General features: G+C 33.6%; 1 protein-coding gene across 1 annotated transcript; it reads right to left on the bottom strand.

The window, feature by feature from the left end:
* Positions 1-13,632: 13,632 nt before the first annotated feature.
* Positions 13,633-16,114, bottom strand: LOC110638799 (uncharacterized). The gene is made up of 5 exons (XM_058149368.1): positions 16,027-16,114; positions 15,784-15,930; positions 14,898-15,161; positions 14,554-14,675; positions 13,633-14,178 (listed from the first exon to the last, which is right to left on the bottom strand). The coding sequence occupies exons 1-5, from the start codon at positions 16,112-16,114 to the stop codon at positions 13,633-13,635; spliced, it is 1,167 nt and encodes a 388-aa protein (XP_058005351.1).
* Positions 16,115-19,879: the final 3,765 nt, after the last annotated feature.

The following is a 19,879-nucleotide window of genomic DNA, read 5'->3' as shown; positions in this document are numbered from 1 at the left end:
TTTACTAATATAAGAAAAAGAATAAATTATATATATATAAAAGAAAATCATCCATGTTTAATTAAAGTTTGGATATCATTAAAATAAAATTACAATAAAATTTAATTTTATAATATAAAATACATAAAGGAAAAAAGAAATACTAAAACCGGATGAAACTCTCAGAAAAAATGAAGCATCCCCTTCATTATTTACATACCAATAAGCAGGCTATCAATCCCATTGAGATTACCATCATGAGCAACTGCTTCAAACATATTTGGCATTCCTGGAATTTTAATATCCTTAAATGTCTCCTGCCTTGGATCATAAGAAAGCAAAGCTCTACATTTTTATTGCAGCAATATTTCACCATTTCTCAGACTACATATAACTCTAGTAAATGACATTCTATACATTCTTGAAATTTTAAAGGCAGGATCAACTTCTTCTTCTTCCAATTCTCTAGGAAAATCACTACTAATATTGAATTCTTTGGTCCAAGATTGCCTCACTCCATATTCCTTCATTACCCAAATCTCAAATGACCCATAATTGATATTCAGAACTACAGAAAGGCATCCTCCTGTAGTTACCAACGTGAGTCTGTGGTAACCATGCCTTTCAAAGCCAGCAGAATCTGGATTTGGTACCATTCGAAATTTCTCATCTGCCAAGTAAAAAGAGATGAGTCTGTTATCAGATAGGCGATGTATGAATGACCAATTAACCCAAAGAAGTCTCCCATTAACCATAACCTGTGATGGAGACTGAACTAGATTATAAGATATGCGTCCTAATCTTCTCCAAGTTAGGCTACCCACTGCCAAAATTTCAGCTTTTGGTTGTGGATATCCACAAAATCGACGTCCTCCAACACTCCCAATGATATGGGAAATCTTTAGAACTTTATACTCCTCTGTCTCTGCCTGGAACCCAAATCCAAGTTCTGTGCAGACATCTGCATTCTGATGAGTGGACTTAGGCAGCTCCAAGAAGTCACTGGTGAAAGGATTGTACAAATGGATTGTATTCTGTGAAGAATTAGATAAGCATAACCAACCATTGCAAGAGCCTGCGATGTCAAAATCAAGCATTGGAGGTAAAGAAATTCTTTTAACCAACTCAACATTGCTGTTTTTAGGATAAAAATATAAAGCATAGAGCTGGTTTTGAATGGGATGGTCACCATGTAAGATGAGACATGAATTAGTATTATTTGCAGACAAATGGGTGAAATGGAGATCAATAAGAAATGGGTCTGCCATGATCGACTTACAAGCTTAGCATTAAGTAGGGATGGTGTGGGTAGTCTAGAAAGTATGTTGTGCATGATCTCACGTGGAAGACTTTCCATGGTGATCTACCTTGTTAATTTGATTGTGCTCCTTGTTAATTTGTAGGTTTTGGAAGCTGTTCTTAGTAGGTAGGTGGGGTTTTACGAGACACGAGATATAAAAGAGGTGTCTTGCAGTCTGGAGATGAAAGCAAAGGTTGATGCAATCAACCATGGTGGGCTTCCCTAAGAACTAACGATTGTGAGCAAAAGAATTTTCCTTTATTTAGTATCCAACGCCTCGATCTACTAGGTAAATTGCTGGACTAATCTAATAGATTAATTAATATCATATTATTTCTGATGGATTCCATGAAGATAAACTCATTTCTTTTTTAACCTGAGGATATTACTTTCCTTTATTAATTATAATATTAAAAATATAACAATATTAATTATATAGATTGTACATTATTACTTTTTATTTTTTGAAAAATTAAGAGTTTATATTCTAAAAAATTTATTTAATAATTTTAAAGAATTCATAATTATTTTTTCATTTCAATAAATTGTAAATCTAAAATTTTAAATAAAAATATTTTTTATTCCTTAAATTTTATGTATAATAATCTTTTAGGTTTATATTGATGTGGGAAATCAAAGCATTAAAATATATGAATTTTGTAAAATATAAATTAATTTATTTGCAAGGAGAAGGTAGCCCTCTTTGTCTTTAGTATTTTTATTTATCTTTTTTTATGAATTTTTGAGTTTTTTTTTAAATTTTTCTACATTTTTATTGGACCAATTAGTATATTTTTAAATTTAAAATTAATATTTTTATTAACTATGACATTGAAAATATAACTATATTAATTACATTAGTTGTTTATTACTTTCTTTTTATTTTTATGATTTTAATTGTAGACAGAAAAATCTTAATTTTTCAATATTAAATTAATGAAAGTACTTCAATAATTATGTATTTATCTGACAATGTAACAATCTATATATTTATATCCATATCTATATGTATAACTATATAAAGGCCGAAACAAAGAGAAACTCATAAAAGTCTCTCTCTAAACAATTTTTCTATTTTTCTTTTTTTTAGAGAATTTTAAATTTTTAATAAATTTTTAATAAAATTTCAATTAATTAAAATTAAAAATTTTAATATTAATATAAATACACCTCTTTGATATCAACAAAGTGTGTGCCATTCATTGCATTTGTTTTGACGAATGAACCTGCCTCTTTTTATATTAATTACAACAAATGTTATATATAATGAATTACATCAAATATTCAGTTTAAAAATTAAAGGAACTTATTATTATTATTATTATTATTATTATTATTATTATTATTATTATTATTTAACAAAAAGGAACTTACGTAGTTAAATCATCCTCCAGAATTGCTTGTTGTTCCATGTTGTCACACCCTACCCCTCTGTAAGGCATAACATGATCTCGTAGTATATCTAATGAATTACCAACTTCGTCTACTGATAATCCATTAAATACACTACAAGGGATTTTAAAACTTTTCTTACTTCTTTTATAGTGGTGAGCACTATTTATAGGTGTTAAAAACTTTTTTGAACTGAAGTGAAATAGCTAACACATTTGGATTATTAGTAATTTCTGTAAAAATTTTGACGGAGTGCCATCTGTATTTTGAATAAAACAGTTCTTAAAAAACCTGTAAAAAGTACTTCAAATATATTTTTCAATCTCAAACTCCAACATTTAATCAACACAATATGTTTCTCAACTCAAAACCACAATAATTTTTCAATATTTCCAAAGGCTGAGATAAAAGAAATATAGTACAAATTTTACAAGCCCAAAATAATTTACAATTTATTTTACAACTTCAATGTACAATTTTAATTTACAACTGTTCAAAACCAAAAACACTATATACATACAGTGATCATACATTATAATATAAAATGCAAAATATGGTATACTCAATATACCATATGATCTCTCACTGAAGAACTAGCAGCTTAGTCTGCTACCCTGTCAGTCTGTCTACCTGCGATAGCAATGAAAAGCTATCGCTGAGTAAAATTTACTCAGTGGTGCAAAATAACAATTTGAAATGTGATATATAAATCTTTTATTGACAATTCACAAATCAAATGATTCACAATTCCATTTCACAATTTACAAAGTTCATATAACACAAATTTGATCAAATAACTGAGTAACACAGTTTTGCCAATCAATAACACAATTTGATCAAATAACTGAAGAATACAGTTTTGCCAATCAATAACACAATTTGATCAAATAACGGAAGAATACAGTTTTGCCAATCAATAACACAATTTGATCAAATAACTGAAGAATACAGTGTTGCCAATCGATAACACAGTTTAGGCAATGACACAATTTTTTCACACATGCCGTGTTGTACACCACGACAAGACACACTCACCCCAATAATCGAAATCAATGAGGGAGGAAGCTAGCTAAATAATGAGTACTCATCCACACTCACCTCAGACTGACAAGTCAAAGAGGGAGGAACATAATCACACTCACCCCAGACTGATAAGTCAAAGAGGGAGGAATATAGTGTACTTATCAGAGCACTTGCAGGTGTTACGTATCGCCATCCCTGCAAGCTCCTGAGTTCACTCGTGAGAGTTCCTAAGAATCATAGGCGTTACGTATCGCCGTCCCTACTTTGCTCTGATAACACTAAACACATTTTATCTCAAAATTTCAACTTACAAAGTAGGCAACTCAATAATATTCAAATAGAATTCCCAAAGCCAAAACAATCAAATATTATTCATAACTCATTTCTCCAAATAAATTTTCTAGTAAAAGAAGTGAACATAAAAAGTATTGTGCACAGACACAATTTAAAACTATAATGTTTAACTAAATTTTTAAGTAGAAAATAAGAAGTCAAAATTATTATGCACAAACACAATTTAAAACAATAACATACAAATAGTCATAATTTATTTCAATTGAAAAATTCAAAAGAAATAACTATTGTGCACAAACACAATTTAAAACAATAACATACAAATAGTCATAATTTATTTTAATTGAAAAATAACTATTGTGCACAAACCTCTGATAACTGTCTCTTGGCTCCGACTCAGTGTTTCCTTCCCTTTTCCTGAGTCTTTGCTAACTGAAACACACAATTTGAAGTGTTTCAGTACTCATTTATACTGTTTCTAACAATAAGGCTTAATACTTAATTCATTGAATTCTATTATTTCCTTAGTCAACCTAAGATGTTGACCCTCAATGCATTCTAGGTGAATTAGGTTTCAATGTTACCAATATGTCACATTTTATAGCCTTTTAGTGTTGGTACATGTTACCTAATTCATTTCCATGTATAGTGCACTTTAGTGCAATTTGTCGGATTCCGATATACCAATTTGACCTAACCGAATGACCTAGTTCCCTCGGTTTTCGAGTTTCGATCAAAACTACAAACTTGTAGATCTATGTCTTATTGCACGTGAGGTAAAATTTTAGGTTATTCTGAGTTTACTAGACCAAGTTATGGTCATTTTACTATTGCTGGTCAAAGTGCATCAAAATTGGTCACTTTAGGTTATTTTAGGTCATTTTAGGTTTGGCTAGTTTTTAGACCCGAACTTGTGCAAGCTATTTGACTTGCTTATGATCATTTCTGGGCTTTGGTGTCTTCATAAGACTTGTAGATATATGTCTCAATATTCATGGTAAAAATTTCAAGTCAATTGGACCTATTTTGAGTGAGTTATGGCCAAAACACTAACTGCTGCTCAAATGGTCAATTTTCAGGCCTTAAATGCACTAATCCGGATTTGGTCATTTTTCAAGTTACCTTCCAAGCAGAATTTTGGTAAGCTTCCTTCATGAAAGTTGGCACATTTTGTGCCTAGTTTCATCTCCAATTGGTCTCATACCAATTGCAGTCACACACTTAAGGTTCTAGGCCAAAATACACACTGCCCTATTGCAACACGCTTCATCACATACCAAATACACCTTTAACACTTACCAAGTTATACACTCATGCCAATTCTGGTTTGTATTATAACCTAAACACATTTTACTTTACATTATTGGTCATTTTAGCAGCTTATAATCACACTCAATATGCTCTTTATAGTACAGAATTTATCAAGTCCAAATTACAATAATTTAATCACATAACCTAGCTCATTTACATGCCCAAACTCAAACCCTTATACACATACACAAGCTGCCATAACAAATACTATAATTCAACAATAATATTTCACAAACCAAACCATGAAATAACATTTTTTTGTTTCACAATTCAAGCTGCCGATTTGTACCTCACTTTGAATAAAGTTCCAAGCTTCCAAATTCAAGTATACATTCACATATACTTAGTATATATCACCCAATTTATTCCTATACATATAAACACTTAATCAACCCTTTAATCTACCATTTACAAGCAAGAATAAACTGCCCTTAAGGAGTTTCCATGGCTGCCAAAAATACACATCTCCCTTAATACATCAATCTCCAAAAATCTCTCCACAATTCAAGTACCCATAACATCCTCACAAACTTTAATGAAGCAATAATAAAAAACACATACTTACCACTTTGGAAACTCTTCAAAACTTCACCAAAACTTGGTCTTCTTGCTGCCTATCTACTGCCCAAGGTGTATGGACAACTTTTAATGAAGGAAAGTGCAAGGAAGGAGGCTTGGATCATGCTTGCATGAAGCTTGGAAACAATGCATCCATGGAGGTTTTCACTCTCCCATTTTCGGCTGGCTGTCTTAAAGGTGGAAGAAGATGAAGTTATTTCAGCCAAATGAAGGTTAATGGTCCACTTAAGGGAGTTAGTGGACCACTAAGTGAAGTTTAATGTTTATTTAATCTTAAATTCCCAAATTCCCACATTTAACCCCTTACTTTTGCTATTTAATTAATGTACCACCAATTTAATTTTTCATGATATTTTCCAAGCGTAATATCATGTATTTTTAATGGACATTTAAGTCAAAAGATAACTCGGGGTGTCAAATGACCACAATGCCCCTGTTCGGGTTGCATTCCTGATTTTTTGGTAACACTGAATTTTATCGTTTTCTTGATTTCTCACTTTTCTTTGTACTAATTAATTTATTTTCTTTGATATTTCTAATAGTATTTACACTTCAATAGACATTTATTTAAGTCCTAAAAATATTTTCCAGGGTTCCCCACGGTCCAGGGCTAGTCAACGGTCCACGCTGCGACTTCCCGGTGCGGTCACCCATTGCTAGGGTTCTCGGCTCGTTTAACTTGGTTACATTTCATTGCTATTATTTTTCCTTTGTTTTTCTTGTATTTTCTTTTCTTATATTTCATTATTTTATGTCTCCTCATCCATATCTAAGTGTAATTCTAGGCATCCTAGCTGTCCGGACAACACTGATCACCGGAATAGTAGAACGCACTACCGAACATAGGGGTGTTACAATTCTCCCCCCCTTAAAATAAATTTCGTCCATGAAATTTTACCCAATAGCCATCTTACAATAGTCATACGTTTATTTTCTCCTTTCTATATGATCGTATAATCTTCTTTCCCTCGAATTTGTATAAGACTTTTAACAATCTAATATAATATTTAATTTGTTTGTATAACACCAATCTTCTCTTACTATTATGCTGTCTAATATTTCGGTTCATGTTCCTTCTTGAATGACCCTTGAGGTCATGTTAGAATGATTTATCTAGTCATTGGTCCTCTGACCATTCTAGTCAATAGTCTTCCTCACATTCGTAACTTTTCTTTGTTATATCTGAACCAACTGTTTAAATTTTTAATTCCATAATTCTTTTTATCTTTTAATATTCTTTAACTTACTTCCTTCTGTACTAAACTATAACCTTTCGATTTTCTAACTTTTGAGTTTTAAATCCCTAAGTACGATTTTCAAACTTATTTCTAACAATTAAATTATGTCCTGGCATAACTATACCAAAACAGATGCTGTTGGAAACTATCCTCATCTTGGTGTACTATCGAGTAGTACGTAGCTCTACACAATAATTTCAAGTCAGTACTGTAATCTGTAGCTTACAGTATAAACATCAAGAACATTGCATAGTTACTATGATACATCCCAATAGATCAAATTTTTCGATATTTTATCCTTTTCGAATTTACTGATATTCGAATCTTATTCTGATTACAATATCCATTAATAATTACTAAAAGCAACATCCTTGCCCTCATCTAGAGCAATTCTATTACTGTAACTTACTTTTACGTCCTCTTGCTTTACATTAAGTAGGCTTGCCGTTTAGCTTTATAATTTATGGTGTGTTAGAAAATACTTGTCGCCGATAAACTCTTTCAAAACTAATTTCACCTATTATCACAATCCTTATCTTAAAGGACTAATCACTAATGCATCAAAATTTATTCCCCTGTAAAGAAATAACAACAGAACATATAATTCTAACACTAACATAAAAGTATGCAGATTCTAGGTCAAACAATACATAAACGAAGAGTGCCATCCTTCTTCTGAACAAACAATACTGGCGCTCCCCATGGTGACACACTAGGGCATAACTAAAAAATTCTTGGCTTTAACTAAGGAACTAACCATTGTAGGTCCATACTCACTTAGACTTGATAGAAAGCAAGAGCAATACTTCATTCCACATCCAATAGTCAAGGTTTGACATAAAAACACACTTCTCAGTAACATGCACCCTTATTCTCAAAGAAATGAAAACTTAAAAATTATGCAAAACTCACATGCATTTTGACCTTACTCTCTTAGTCTTAAACTCACACTAAAAATATGTAGGAAAAAAGTCGATTGGAAAGAGGGAAAATCACCTTTCTCCTCTGGAACTAGGTAGAGAGATTGGAGCCAAAATCTTCAAGGTCCTTCGAACTCTTAAGCTCTCCAACCAATCTAAGACTTCTAGGTTCCAAAAGATCAAGCCCATAAGTATTCAAGGAGAAGATTTCCTATTGCAAGCAAAAACAATTAGAAAAGAAGAGAAATTCATTTTCCTTTTGAAATTTGACTGAAATGGGCTATTTATACCTCTGCTGTCGAGGGGACTTTTGAATGCCTAAAGTCATAGTTCTCACTTCCAGAGTCTATTCTGCCCAAAAAGAATTTAAATAGTAAAAAGGACTTCGGCTGTCGAAAGTCCATCCTTCGGCTTCCGAAGTTCCTTCTACCTAAAAGAAAAATTAAAAACTTTTGGGATGAAAACCTTTAAAACATTTTCATTTTAAAAATATTTTAATAATATCATATATACAAACACATGCACTTCTTACCACCAATCTTTTATTTGTGGAATCTTTGAATTCGTCACAATATTCCATTAATGATAGAAATTCCGACATCGAGAAATGGTAGGTGTTGCACTCAGTACTTTCCTATGGATTATGAAAATAAAACTGAATCTTTACTGATTCCTTATATCAAAGTCTAACTCTTCTAGGTAAATCACATAATCATTAACAACTGCCAATCTCTTTTTCCTAAGATCTTCTTTGTCATGCCTTACCCCTCTTTTAGACGTAACATGCCTCCCGTAATATGTCCAACGAATGCCGAGATCAAATCATCGAAACCCAGAGAACACATCATAAGGGATTGGTACAATTTAAAATCATTTTAATTCAAAATATCATAGTGTAAGAAACCATTGTACTACAAAACTTCATACTACAAGAAGATTATCAAAACAACTGTAAATTAGAAATTGCTGTCACTCATTTTAATCTACTTTCAAAGTACTTTTCAATATTGTGATTTGATTTAAAATTAGATGAAGTACACCTTTTCTGGAAAATAATGTAGTTCAAAATATAAAAATCCCTGTAGAAAATCAGACAAGTTCAAATTTCAAAACTACTGTATTTCAGCTAAAACAGTTCAAATAACACTTTAAATCAACACCTGTGGCAAATCCATAACTCAATAGTCCCATGGTATCAGAATTACACACTAGTTTTCTTTGTTCACATAAAATATAAATCAATTCACAGAGTTATATATTTATATACAGATAACAAAATATTATTTTATGTTGCTCAGTTATTAAAACAAAATTTTCTGTTGCAATGGACAACATCATATAACTCAAAATTAAGGAACCAAGTCAACTACATCAGTTGGCTCCTGAACTCTGTAGCAACGGGTGCTGCTCCTACTCGCCTGTATTCTTTTCCTTCCCCTTATCTGCATTAGTTAGAAAACAACTAACGTTGAGTACAAATGTATGTAGTAGTGCACAACAAATATTAAACCATAAAATAATTAAATCATCAAATAATAAATCATGAAAACAAAATTCAAAACAAGTCATGGAAATGGATATTCAATTATACTCACAAGGTGAATATAAAAGTATGAGTCAAATATAGTAAGCAGTTCTTGTAAATTATTTATGCATAAGATATCATCTTTAAAAACACATTTGCTCATTTCCAAATCTATTCTTAATCTCACCAGCATAATACAAGACAAATCCCCAAAGGCCATCTTCAAATCTCATCTCACCTCTTACCAGAGGGAGACCATATCAAATCATTGTGCACATGCCATCCATAACACCATATATAAATATATTTCACAAGGGCCATCTTCAAATCTCATCTCACCTTTTACATGAGAGAGACCATATCATATCAATGTGCACATACTATGGTATCCATATCATATCCATCCAAACACCAGTGTGCCACCTCAATAAATGAGGGACGGGTAATAACCATGTCAGGCATTAGCTGTGAGATATGAAAAAAACCTCATAAAACTCATTTCCTTTTTTGTGAGCATGTAATCACAATATAGAACCATTCCTGCAAATCTCAGCAATCAATACTTTTTATGTAAACCACAATTTAAATCACAATTTCCAAATAAAATTCATTATAACAATAAGAATACTCAAATAGTTGCTGTAATTAAATCATAACTTGATGAAAATAAAACATATAACAATAAAACCATTTAATTAATAGGAATATGGAAAACATTTATTAGTTTAACACTAGTTATGCACAAATCTCTTTCCTTTCAATTTGAGCTGGATTTAGCTACTAGGAAAGTACTTTTTTTTTCCTCTTTATGTACACTGTAATACAAAAAAGTACAGACATTTCAGAATAGACTTTTTTAACCATTCTGTTTATTTAGTTTGTATTATCCCATTAACACCTCTGCCCGTACTAGTTTCACCATTTCTTAAGAAATTGCCTAATCGGAACCTTAGCCAATTCTTTAACCATTTAACCACATTATGTACATAACCTTAAGTTCATTTAGGCATTTAATCAAACACTTGGTGTGCAAGATTCACATGTCAAAATAAACTAGCCATATTTGTTTTTCGGACCCCTGGAAAATACCTTAGTATTCTCTGTCAAATGCCTTTAATCCTTCCATTTACAATCATCCAACCAATAACCACACAATATTAAATAATTTCATTAAAATGGTTGCCTAAAATGAACATTTTCCTCACTTTCTTACACTTTTCCTACACTTTCCCTCATGGGAATTTCAATCAAACATCAAACAAGTATTCTAATGCCATATTTCATGCTTTGGATGGTTAATTAACTCATTTAACTTATTTGTTAGAATCAAAACCAATTTTCCCCATTCTTCCCCATGTTGGCTGAATCATGACACTTAGAACCCTAAGTGGATTTTCTTGATTCATGCCAAATTAATGCTAGTTCCATGATAAGCATGATAAAATCAAGTTAGAAAAACTAGTTTAGCCATTCTAACTTCATCAATTCTCCATTTCCATCAATTTTCCATTATGAAACCCATATTAACCCTAACTTTCCTTTCTTCCAAATCATGAAATTAAAGTAGGAAAAGTGGAAATGAAGTGTGGAGAAGTGATTAGAAAGCAATTTACCTTGATTTAGTTGTGAAAAACCAAAGTGAGAAAGCTTGGTTCACCTTTCTTCTTCCTCCCCCTTTTGGTTCGGCCACTTGCTCCTCCCTTTCTCTCTTTGTTTTTAGCTCTCTTTCAAATCTGCCTTCTTAAGGTTTTAAGAGCTACCATAGTCATGTGCAAGTCACATGATCAACTTAAATTTTTAAAAGTTACCTAAATCTTATAAATGCCATACATGTCCCTTTTCACTTCCTAATGCAACTTAAACATTTCTTTTCATTTCTACAGCTTATTAATCCTCTATTATACTTCATTCAAGACTAAAATAAGTGTCTCAAGTGGTCTCGCATGGGTTGGAATAGCAATCCTACCTGAAATACCAATTTAAGTCACTTTTCCAGCTAGTCACTCATCGCTATAGCTCAAGCACATTTAACTCATTTCAGATCCATTTCTTTTGATTTATTTTGACCTTAATTAGCCTTAATTAACATTTATAAAATAAAATTATGACTCCTCACTTTAATTTAAGGGTGGTTCTAGCCATGCCAACTATCCGAACAGACATTAGTCGTCAGAATAGTGGAATGTACGAAACTACCTAAAGTGAGGGCATTACAATTCTCCCCTCCTTAAAATAAATTTCGTCCCGAAATATACATGTTATGTGCCTCCAAATAGTTTTGGGTACTGCTTTCTGATATCCTCTTCTCGTTCCCATGTGGCTTCGTCTCCAGAATGATTTTGCCGCAATACTTTTACCAAAGGAATTTGCTTGTTCCTTAGCTGCTTTGTCTCCATTGCTAGGATTGCTACTAGTTCTTTATCATATGTAAGATCTAGATTGACTTCAATTGACTCTAATGGCAATACATGTGAAGGATCAGACCTGTACCTATGAAGCACAGATACATGGAGTACATTATGGATTTTATCTAGCTCTGGCGGTAAGGCTAATATGTATGCCAAAGGACCAACCGTTTCCAAAATCTCATATGGCCCAATGAAGTGGGGACTGAGCTTCCCTTTCTCCCCAAATTGCATAAGGCATTTCCAGGGAGAAACCTTCAAAAATACCTTATCTCCAATGTTGTATTCTATATCCTGCCTCTTAAGATCAACATATGACTTCTGTCTGTCTGTGGCAGCTTTCAATTTGTCCCTGATAATCCTGACTTTCTTTTCTGTCTGCTGCACTAGTTTTGGGCCAATTAACTTCCTCTTTCCCACTTCATCCCAACACAAAGGAGTTTTGCATTTGCTGCCATATAATGCTTCATATGAAGGCATACTGATGCTCAATTGATAGCTATTATTATAAGCATATTCCATGATAGGCAAATATCTATCCCAACTACCTTCGAACTCCATGACACAAGCTCTAAGCATATCCTCCAATATCTGTATAATCCTTTCTGATTAGCCATCAGTCTGTGGGTAGAATACAGTGCTGAAGTTCACTATAGTTCTCAGAGTTTTCTATAGACTACTCTAGAATTTGGAAGTGAACCTCGGATCTCTATCTGACACAATAGATACTGGCACTCCATGCAGTCTCACCACTTTATTAATATATAACTCGGCAAATCGATCTAAGCTGTAATCCATCCTTAAAGGCAGAAAGTAAGCTAACTTAGTCAATCTATCCACAATCACCCAAACTGTATCATGATTCCTTTGAGAGCGAGGAAGTCCTATTATAAAATCCATTGTAATCCTCTCCCATTTCCATTGTGGAATAGGTAATGGATTTAGTAGTTCTGCTGGAACCTGATGTTCTGCCTTAACCTTCTCGTAAGTTAGATATTTTGTAACAAATTTAGTAATGCCTCTTTTCATACCTCGCCACCAGTAGTGCTCCTTCAAGTCCCTACATCTTTGTTCCACCAGGATGCATGGCAAATGGAGAATCATGCGCTTCCTTTAAAATAAGTTGTTTCAACTTTCCATTGTTAGGCGCACACACTCAATTTTGAAATAGTAACACTCCTTCCTGGTTGATTGTGAATCCTGCTTTCTCATTCTACTTCACTTCCTCGATTAACTTTGCATAACCCTTATCATTTTGGGCTATTTCCTTAATCTGTTCAATCAACAGGGGTCTGCTTGTAAATTTGCCTAAATACACCCATTAGTATCAAATACTAGCTGTGCATGCATTGCTCTCAAGTCATGCACTGCTTGGCGTGGAGTAAGCTTCAATCTGGCTAAAGATTTTCGGCTCAACGCATCAGCTATCGCATTAGCTTTCTCCAGATGATAATCAACTATACAATCATAATCCTTAATCAACTCTAGCCACCTCCTCTGCCTCTAATTAAGCTCCTTTTAACTAGGTAAATATTTCAAGCTTTTTATGATCTGTGAAGATATAGCACTTCTCCCCATGTAAATAATGCCTCCAAATCTTCAATGCAAAAACAATGGCAGCAAGTTCCAAGTCATGAGTAGGATAATTCCTCTCATGCAGCTTAAGCTAGCGTGAAGCATATGTAATAACATTCCTATCCTGTATCAACACACAGCCAAGCCCATTATGACAAGTATCACTGTATATGATATAATCTTTACCTGGGGTTGGTAAAGTCAAGATTAGAGCTTTTATCAAACAAGTCTTCAATTTATTAGAACTCTTTTGGCATTTATTCGTCCACTCAAACTTCACATCCTTCCTCAACAATCTTGTCAGGGGTAGTGCTATCATTGAAAATTCCTTTACAAAATGGCGATAATATCCAGCCAACCCTAAGAAACTGTGAACTTTAGAGACATTCTTTGGTGGCTTCCAATTAAGAATGGCTTCTATCTTGCTTGGATCTACTTTAATTCCTTCTGTAGACACTATATGTTTTAAGAAAGCAACTTGCTCCAACCAAAATTCACATTTGGATAATTTAGCATACAGCTGCTTCTCTCGGAGCGTCTGTAAAACTATCCTTAAATGCTTGTCATGCTTTTCTGCATTCTTTGAATAAACTAAGATGTCATCAATGAACACCACCACAAACTGGTCCAAGAATGGCTGAAAGATTATGTTCATCAGGTTCATAAAAGCTGTAGGTACATTGGTTAACCCAAATGGCATCACTAAAAATTCATAATGACCATATCGGGTTTTGAAGGCTATCTTCGGTATACTCTCCTTCTTTACTCTTAACTGAGAATACCCCAATCTCAAATATATCTTAGAAAATACCACTACACCCTTCAATTGATCAAAAAGATCTTCAATTCTAGATAGGGGATACCTATTCTTTATTGTCACTTTATTCAACTGTTTGTAGTCTATACATAGTTGGAGAGTGCCATCTTTCTTCTTCATAAATTGCACTGGTGCTCCCCATTGTGAAACACTAGGGCATATAAACCCCTTATCTAATAACTCCTACAGCTGCACCTTCAACTCCTTCAATTCATAAGGTGACATTCTATAAGGGGTAATGGATATTGGTTCAACTCCAGGGAAAGTCTCAATCTCAAATTCCACTTCTTTTTCTAGTGGTAACCCCTGCAAATTATCTGGGAACACATATGGAAAGTCACACATTGTAGGAATGTCTTTAATATTAGGATTCCCTACACATGTGTTAACTATATGCACCAGGTATACCTCACACCCCCGACGAATCATCTTTCGGGCTAGCGATGCTGTAATCACACTAGATGGGACCAGTTGTCTTTCCCCTTACACTACTACATTAGCATATTCTGGGTTCTTAAAAGTGACTATCTTCAACATACAATCAACTATAACATGATGTCTGGCTAGCCAATCCATACCCAAAATAACATCAAAATCCCTAAAAGGCATCTCAATCAAATTAGACAAAAAGATGCTGCATTGGATATTTAGTGGACAATTCCGATATAATCTATTCACTACCACCTCCTGACCTAAAGGGCTGGATACTAGCACATCATATGTCATCTTCACACAATCCTCATTAGCATAGCAATCAAGTGCAGAACTAATATATGAATGAGTAGAGCCAGGATCAAACAATACTAGTACATTATGGTCAAAGAGTGAGAATATAATAACAACTACATCTGCTACTTCTGCACCTTCCCTCTGTCTTATAGCATATACTCTGGCTAGTGTACCAGCTTGCTCTGGTTGGTTTATAGTACTTTGACTACCAGCTGCACTGCCTCATCTCTTTCCTCAACCTCTACCAACTGTCTGAGAAATATTTAGTGCAAATCTCTGTACAGATCCCTCTGAAGCAGTATGAGTGGGTTCCCTTCTTGGGCTTACACAATCTCTGGCAAAGTGTCCAGTACTTCCATAGTTATAGTAAGGCCCTGTTGCCATCCTATGGATACCTCCATGCATCCTGCCATAAATGTTACAAGGATGACCATATGCAAAAGCTCAAGCCACCGTCACTGGTGGTCTGGATTGCCTAAATACTGGTGGTTTGGGACCCCCTATTCTCTATGAAGAAGAACCACAAAATTTCCTCCTTTTGCTGGAGGAGCTGCTTGCACCAGTGAAAGTCCTCTTAGCCATGCTGTCTTGCTTTTCTACTCTCTTTCCATAGCTTCTTCATTATTGATTCTTTTCTGCTCTAGTGCATTAAAAATCAAGGCTGAAAAATCCTCATACTGGAATCCAGTGACTTGCCTTCGGATGCTGGGTTTGAGGCCCTGCTCAAATCTCTTACATCTTTCCTTATTAGAAGTAAGAATACCCCAACATAATAGCTCAGCCTAGTGAACTCCCTCTCATATTTAACCACATATCTATCTTCCTGTTTAAGCCTCAGGAATTCTTACAATTTAACAACAACATATGCTGTTGAAATATATTTCTACTTAAATTCTTTGAGGAAGTCTGCCTAAGTTAGCCTAAGTGGCTCTGCCATACTTCCAGGAATGGTTTTCCACCATTCATAATCATCATTATATAACATAGAGACTGCATAATTAACCTTCTGAGCATTAGTACACTCCATCTTTTTAAATACCTGCTCCATCCTTTCCAACCATTACTCAACAAGTAGAGGATTTGTAGTGCCTTTAAATTCCACTGCACCTTATTTAGCCAATTTCTCATATTGTTTACCGGGTTGCTGCTATTGTGGCGATTATTGTTGTTGTTACTGTTGTTGTTGACTAGCCATGGCACTGATAATGGTAGTTACTTGTTCTAGTGTTAGCCTCGATCCAGCTACTAGTGGGGCTGGTGGTGCTTGTCCTCTAGGTACTTGAGGACCTTGATCATTAACACCTTGAGGAGCCTGAATATTTTCCGTCTGCTCTTACCTTGGCTAATTTCCTACTTCTGACCCTTCTCCTTGGAGGTTAAAGTTATCACCTCCTTCACTTCCAGCCTTAATTATAGCATCATGAGACATCATATCTCTAATATCTCTATAAGAAGGAAAAGAAAATTTCACCCGTTTAGTTGAATAATATGATGTACATATGCCATATGCAATAGTTTTACATATCTGAGCAGTTTTAGAAATCACACATCTAGTATAGGAAATCCTTTTAGTATGCAATTCAAACCTTGCACTGATACCAACAATAACATGTCATGCCTTACCCCTTTTTTAGACGTAACATCCCTCCCGTAATATGTCCAACGGATGCCGAGATCGAATCATCGAAACTTGAAGGACCCAACACAAAGGATTGGGTACAATTTAAAATCATTTTAATTCAAAGCATCACAGTGTAAGAAAACATAATACTACAGAACTTTAGACTACAAGAAGATTATCAAAACAACTGTAAATTAGAAATTCGCTGTCACCTATTCTAATATGCTTTTAAAGTACTTTGCAATATTGTGATTTGATTTAAAATCAAATGAAGTACACCTTTTCTGGAAAATAATATAGCTCAATATGTAAAAATCTCTGTAGAAAATTAGACAAGTTAAAATTTCAAAACTATTGTATTTTAGCTAAAACAGTTCAAATAACACTTTAAATCAACACCTGTGGCAAATCCATAACTCAACAGTCCCATGGTATTAGAATTGCACACTAGTTTTCTTTATTCACATAAAATATAAATCAATTCACAAAGTTATATATTTATATACAGATAACAAAATATTATTTTATGTTGTTCAGATATTAAAACAAAATTTTATGTTGCAATGGACAACATCATATAACTCAAAATCAAGGAACCAAGTCACCTACATTAGTTGGTTCCTGAACTTTATAGTAATGGGTGCTGCTCTTACTCGCCTGTATTTTTTTCCTTCCCCTTATCTGCATTAATTAGAAAACAACTAATGCTGAGTACAAATGTACGCAGTAGCGCACAATAAATATTAAACCATAAAATAATTAAATCATGAAAACAATATTCAAAACAAGTCATGGAAATGGATATTCAATTATACTCACAAGGTGAACATAAAAGTATGAGTTAAATATAGTAAGCAGTTAGTTCTTGTAAATCATTTATGCACAAGATATCATCTTTAAAAACACATTTGTTCATTTCCAAATCCATTCTTAATCTCACCAGCCTAATGCAAGACTAATTTGCAAGGGCCATCTTCAAATCTTATTTCACCTCTTACTAGAGGTAGACCATATTAAATCACTATGCACATGCCATCCATAGCATCATATATAAATATATTCCACAAGGGCTATCTTCAAATCTCATCTTACCTTTTACATGAGGGAGATCATATCATATCAATGTGCACATACCATGGTATCCATTTCATATTCATCCAAACACCAGTGTGTCACCTCAACAAATGAGGGATGGGAAATAACCATGTCAGGCATTAGCTGTGAGATATGAAAATAACCTCATAAAACTCATTTCCTTTTTGTGAGCATGTAATCACAATATAGAACCATTTCCTGCAAATCTCAGCAATCAATACTTTTCATGCAAACCACAATTTAAATCACAATTTCCAAATAAAATTCATTATAACAATAACAATACTCAAATAGTTATTGTAATAAAATTATAACTTGATGAATATAAGACATATAATAATAAAACCATTTAATCAATAGGAATATACAAATCATTTATTAGTTTAATACTAGTTGTGCACAAACCTTTTTCCTTCCAATTTGAGCTGGATTTAGCTCCTAGGCAAGCACTTTTTCTTTCCTCTTTATGTACCACTGTAATACAGAAAAATAAAGACATTTCAGAATAGACATTTTTAACCATTCTGTTTATTTAGTCTGTATTAGCCCATTAACACCTCCGCCCACACTAGTTTCACCACTTCTTAAGAAATTGCCTAACCAGAACCTTAGTCAATTCTTTAACCATTTAACCACATTATGTACATAACCTTAAGTTTATTTAGGCATTTCAACAAATACTTGGTGTGCAAGATTCACATGCCAAAATAAACTAGCCATCTTTGTTTTTGGATCCTCGGAAAATACCTTAGTATTCTCCGTCAATGTAACACCCCCGTTTGCATAGCCTGGTAGATTTCATTGTTCCGGTGACTGGTGTCGGTCCGGACAATTAAGGAGATTAGAGCCATACTTAAGACAACTTGAGAAGCCATAAACACAAATAATTAATAATGTTTAATTAGTTAACTATCAATAAGAAAAACAGAACATAAGAAGTTAAACGAGCCGAGAGTCACAGCGATGAGTGACCTCCTCAGGAACGACTGCGAAGTCATTTTAAACTCAAATTTCGAACCGTAAAAAGTGACGCTGCGGTCCTTAAGACCCTTATGGACACAGTGGAAAAGAGAAAATCACGAAAAAGAACTGTTAAGCCAGTCAAATAATTAGGTCAGGGAGCCGGAAGAAATATGGAATTTTTTGCAAACAGGGATGAACCGGCGAGGGGCAATTTGGTCAATTGACCCCAAGAGCTGACTCCTGACCTAACTGTCAAATAAAAACGGAGAAAAGAAAATTTCAGAATCGAGAATTAAATTATATAACTAATAGAAAAAAATAAATAGAAAAAAAAAGAAAGAAGTTAGAAAAGTCAAAGGTGATGACATCATGAATGATGTCATAAAAGAATTAATTAAATATTTATTAAATTAGATTTTTTATGGTCTTCCCTAAGCCTAAATAAATAAAGGAAACAAAAGAAAAAAAAAATAGAAAAACCCTTCTTCTTCTCTCTTGTTGCCGCCTCCCCTCTTCCATAAATCCTCCATGAAAGCTTTTCATTTAAGCTTACCTTTAAGCTTAATTTTTCATTACCCAACCTTAATAACTCTCATAAGAACTTCATTAAAGCTTTTAGTTGCAACTTGAGAAGAGAATTTTAAGAAGAAAGAGGAGCTAAAGATAGGGTTTTGAGGATTTAAGAGAGGTGAGCATGTTAACTTGTTACTTTCCATTTTTAATGCATCATTAGTTGTTGAATTAGCTTGTAATGTGTTAAAATGAAATAAAAATATGGGGAAGGACAAACTGAAATTTCGGCCAGCCATGGATGTAGGAAAGTTTGATGTATTTTGAATGAATTAAAGGTGTAGTAAGTTTGTATGAGTATGGTAGTAGGATAGAGATGCATAAATGTAGTTAAATACAATAATTTAGTAAGTTAGGGTTTTGGGACTTAGGGTTTGTGAACCAAAATTTGAAGAAATGCATAAATGATATCTTTGACCACTTGTGAACTGAAAAATGGTCAATAATGACCAAAGGAAATGTGTGGGAATTGTTGGAATGAAAACCAAATTCGTAGGTCCAATGTTCATGCTGTTGGCAGCATGACCAAACCCACTTTGAAGG

Source organism: Hevea brasiliensis, chromosome 7 (assembly GCF_030052815.1).
Source record: "Hevea brasiliensis isolate MT/VB/25A 57/8 chromosome 7, ASM3005281v1, whole genome shotgun sequence".
In the NCBI taxonomy this organism is placed as follows: domain Eukaryota; kingdom Viridiplantae; phylum Streptophyta; class Magnoliopsida; order Malpighiales; family Euphorbiaceae; genus Hevea; species Hevea brasiliensis.
Note: the sequence above shows the minus strand (reverse complement) of the source record. Positions and strands in the feature narration are given on the sequence as shown.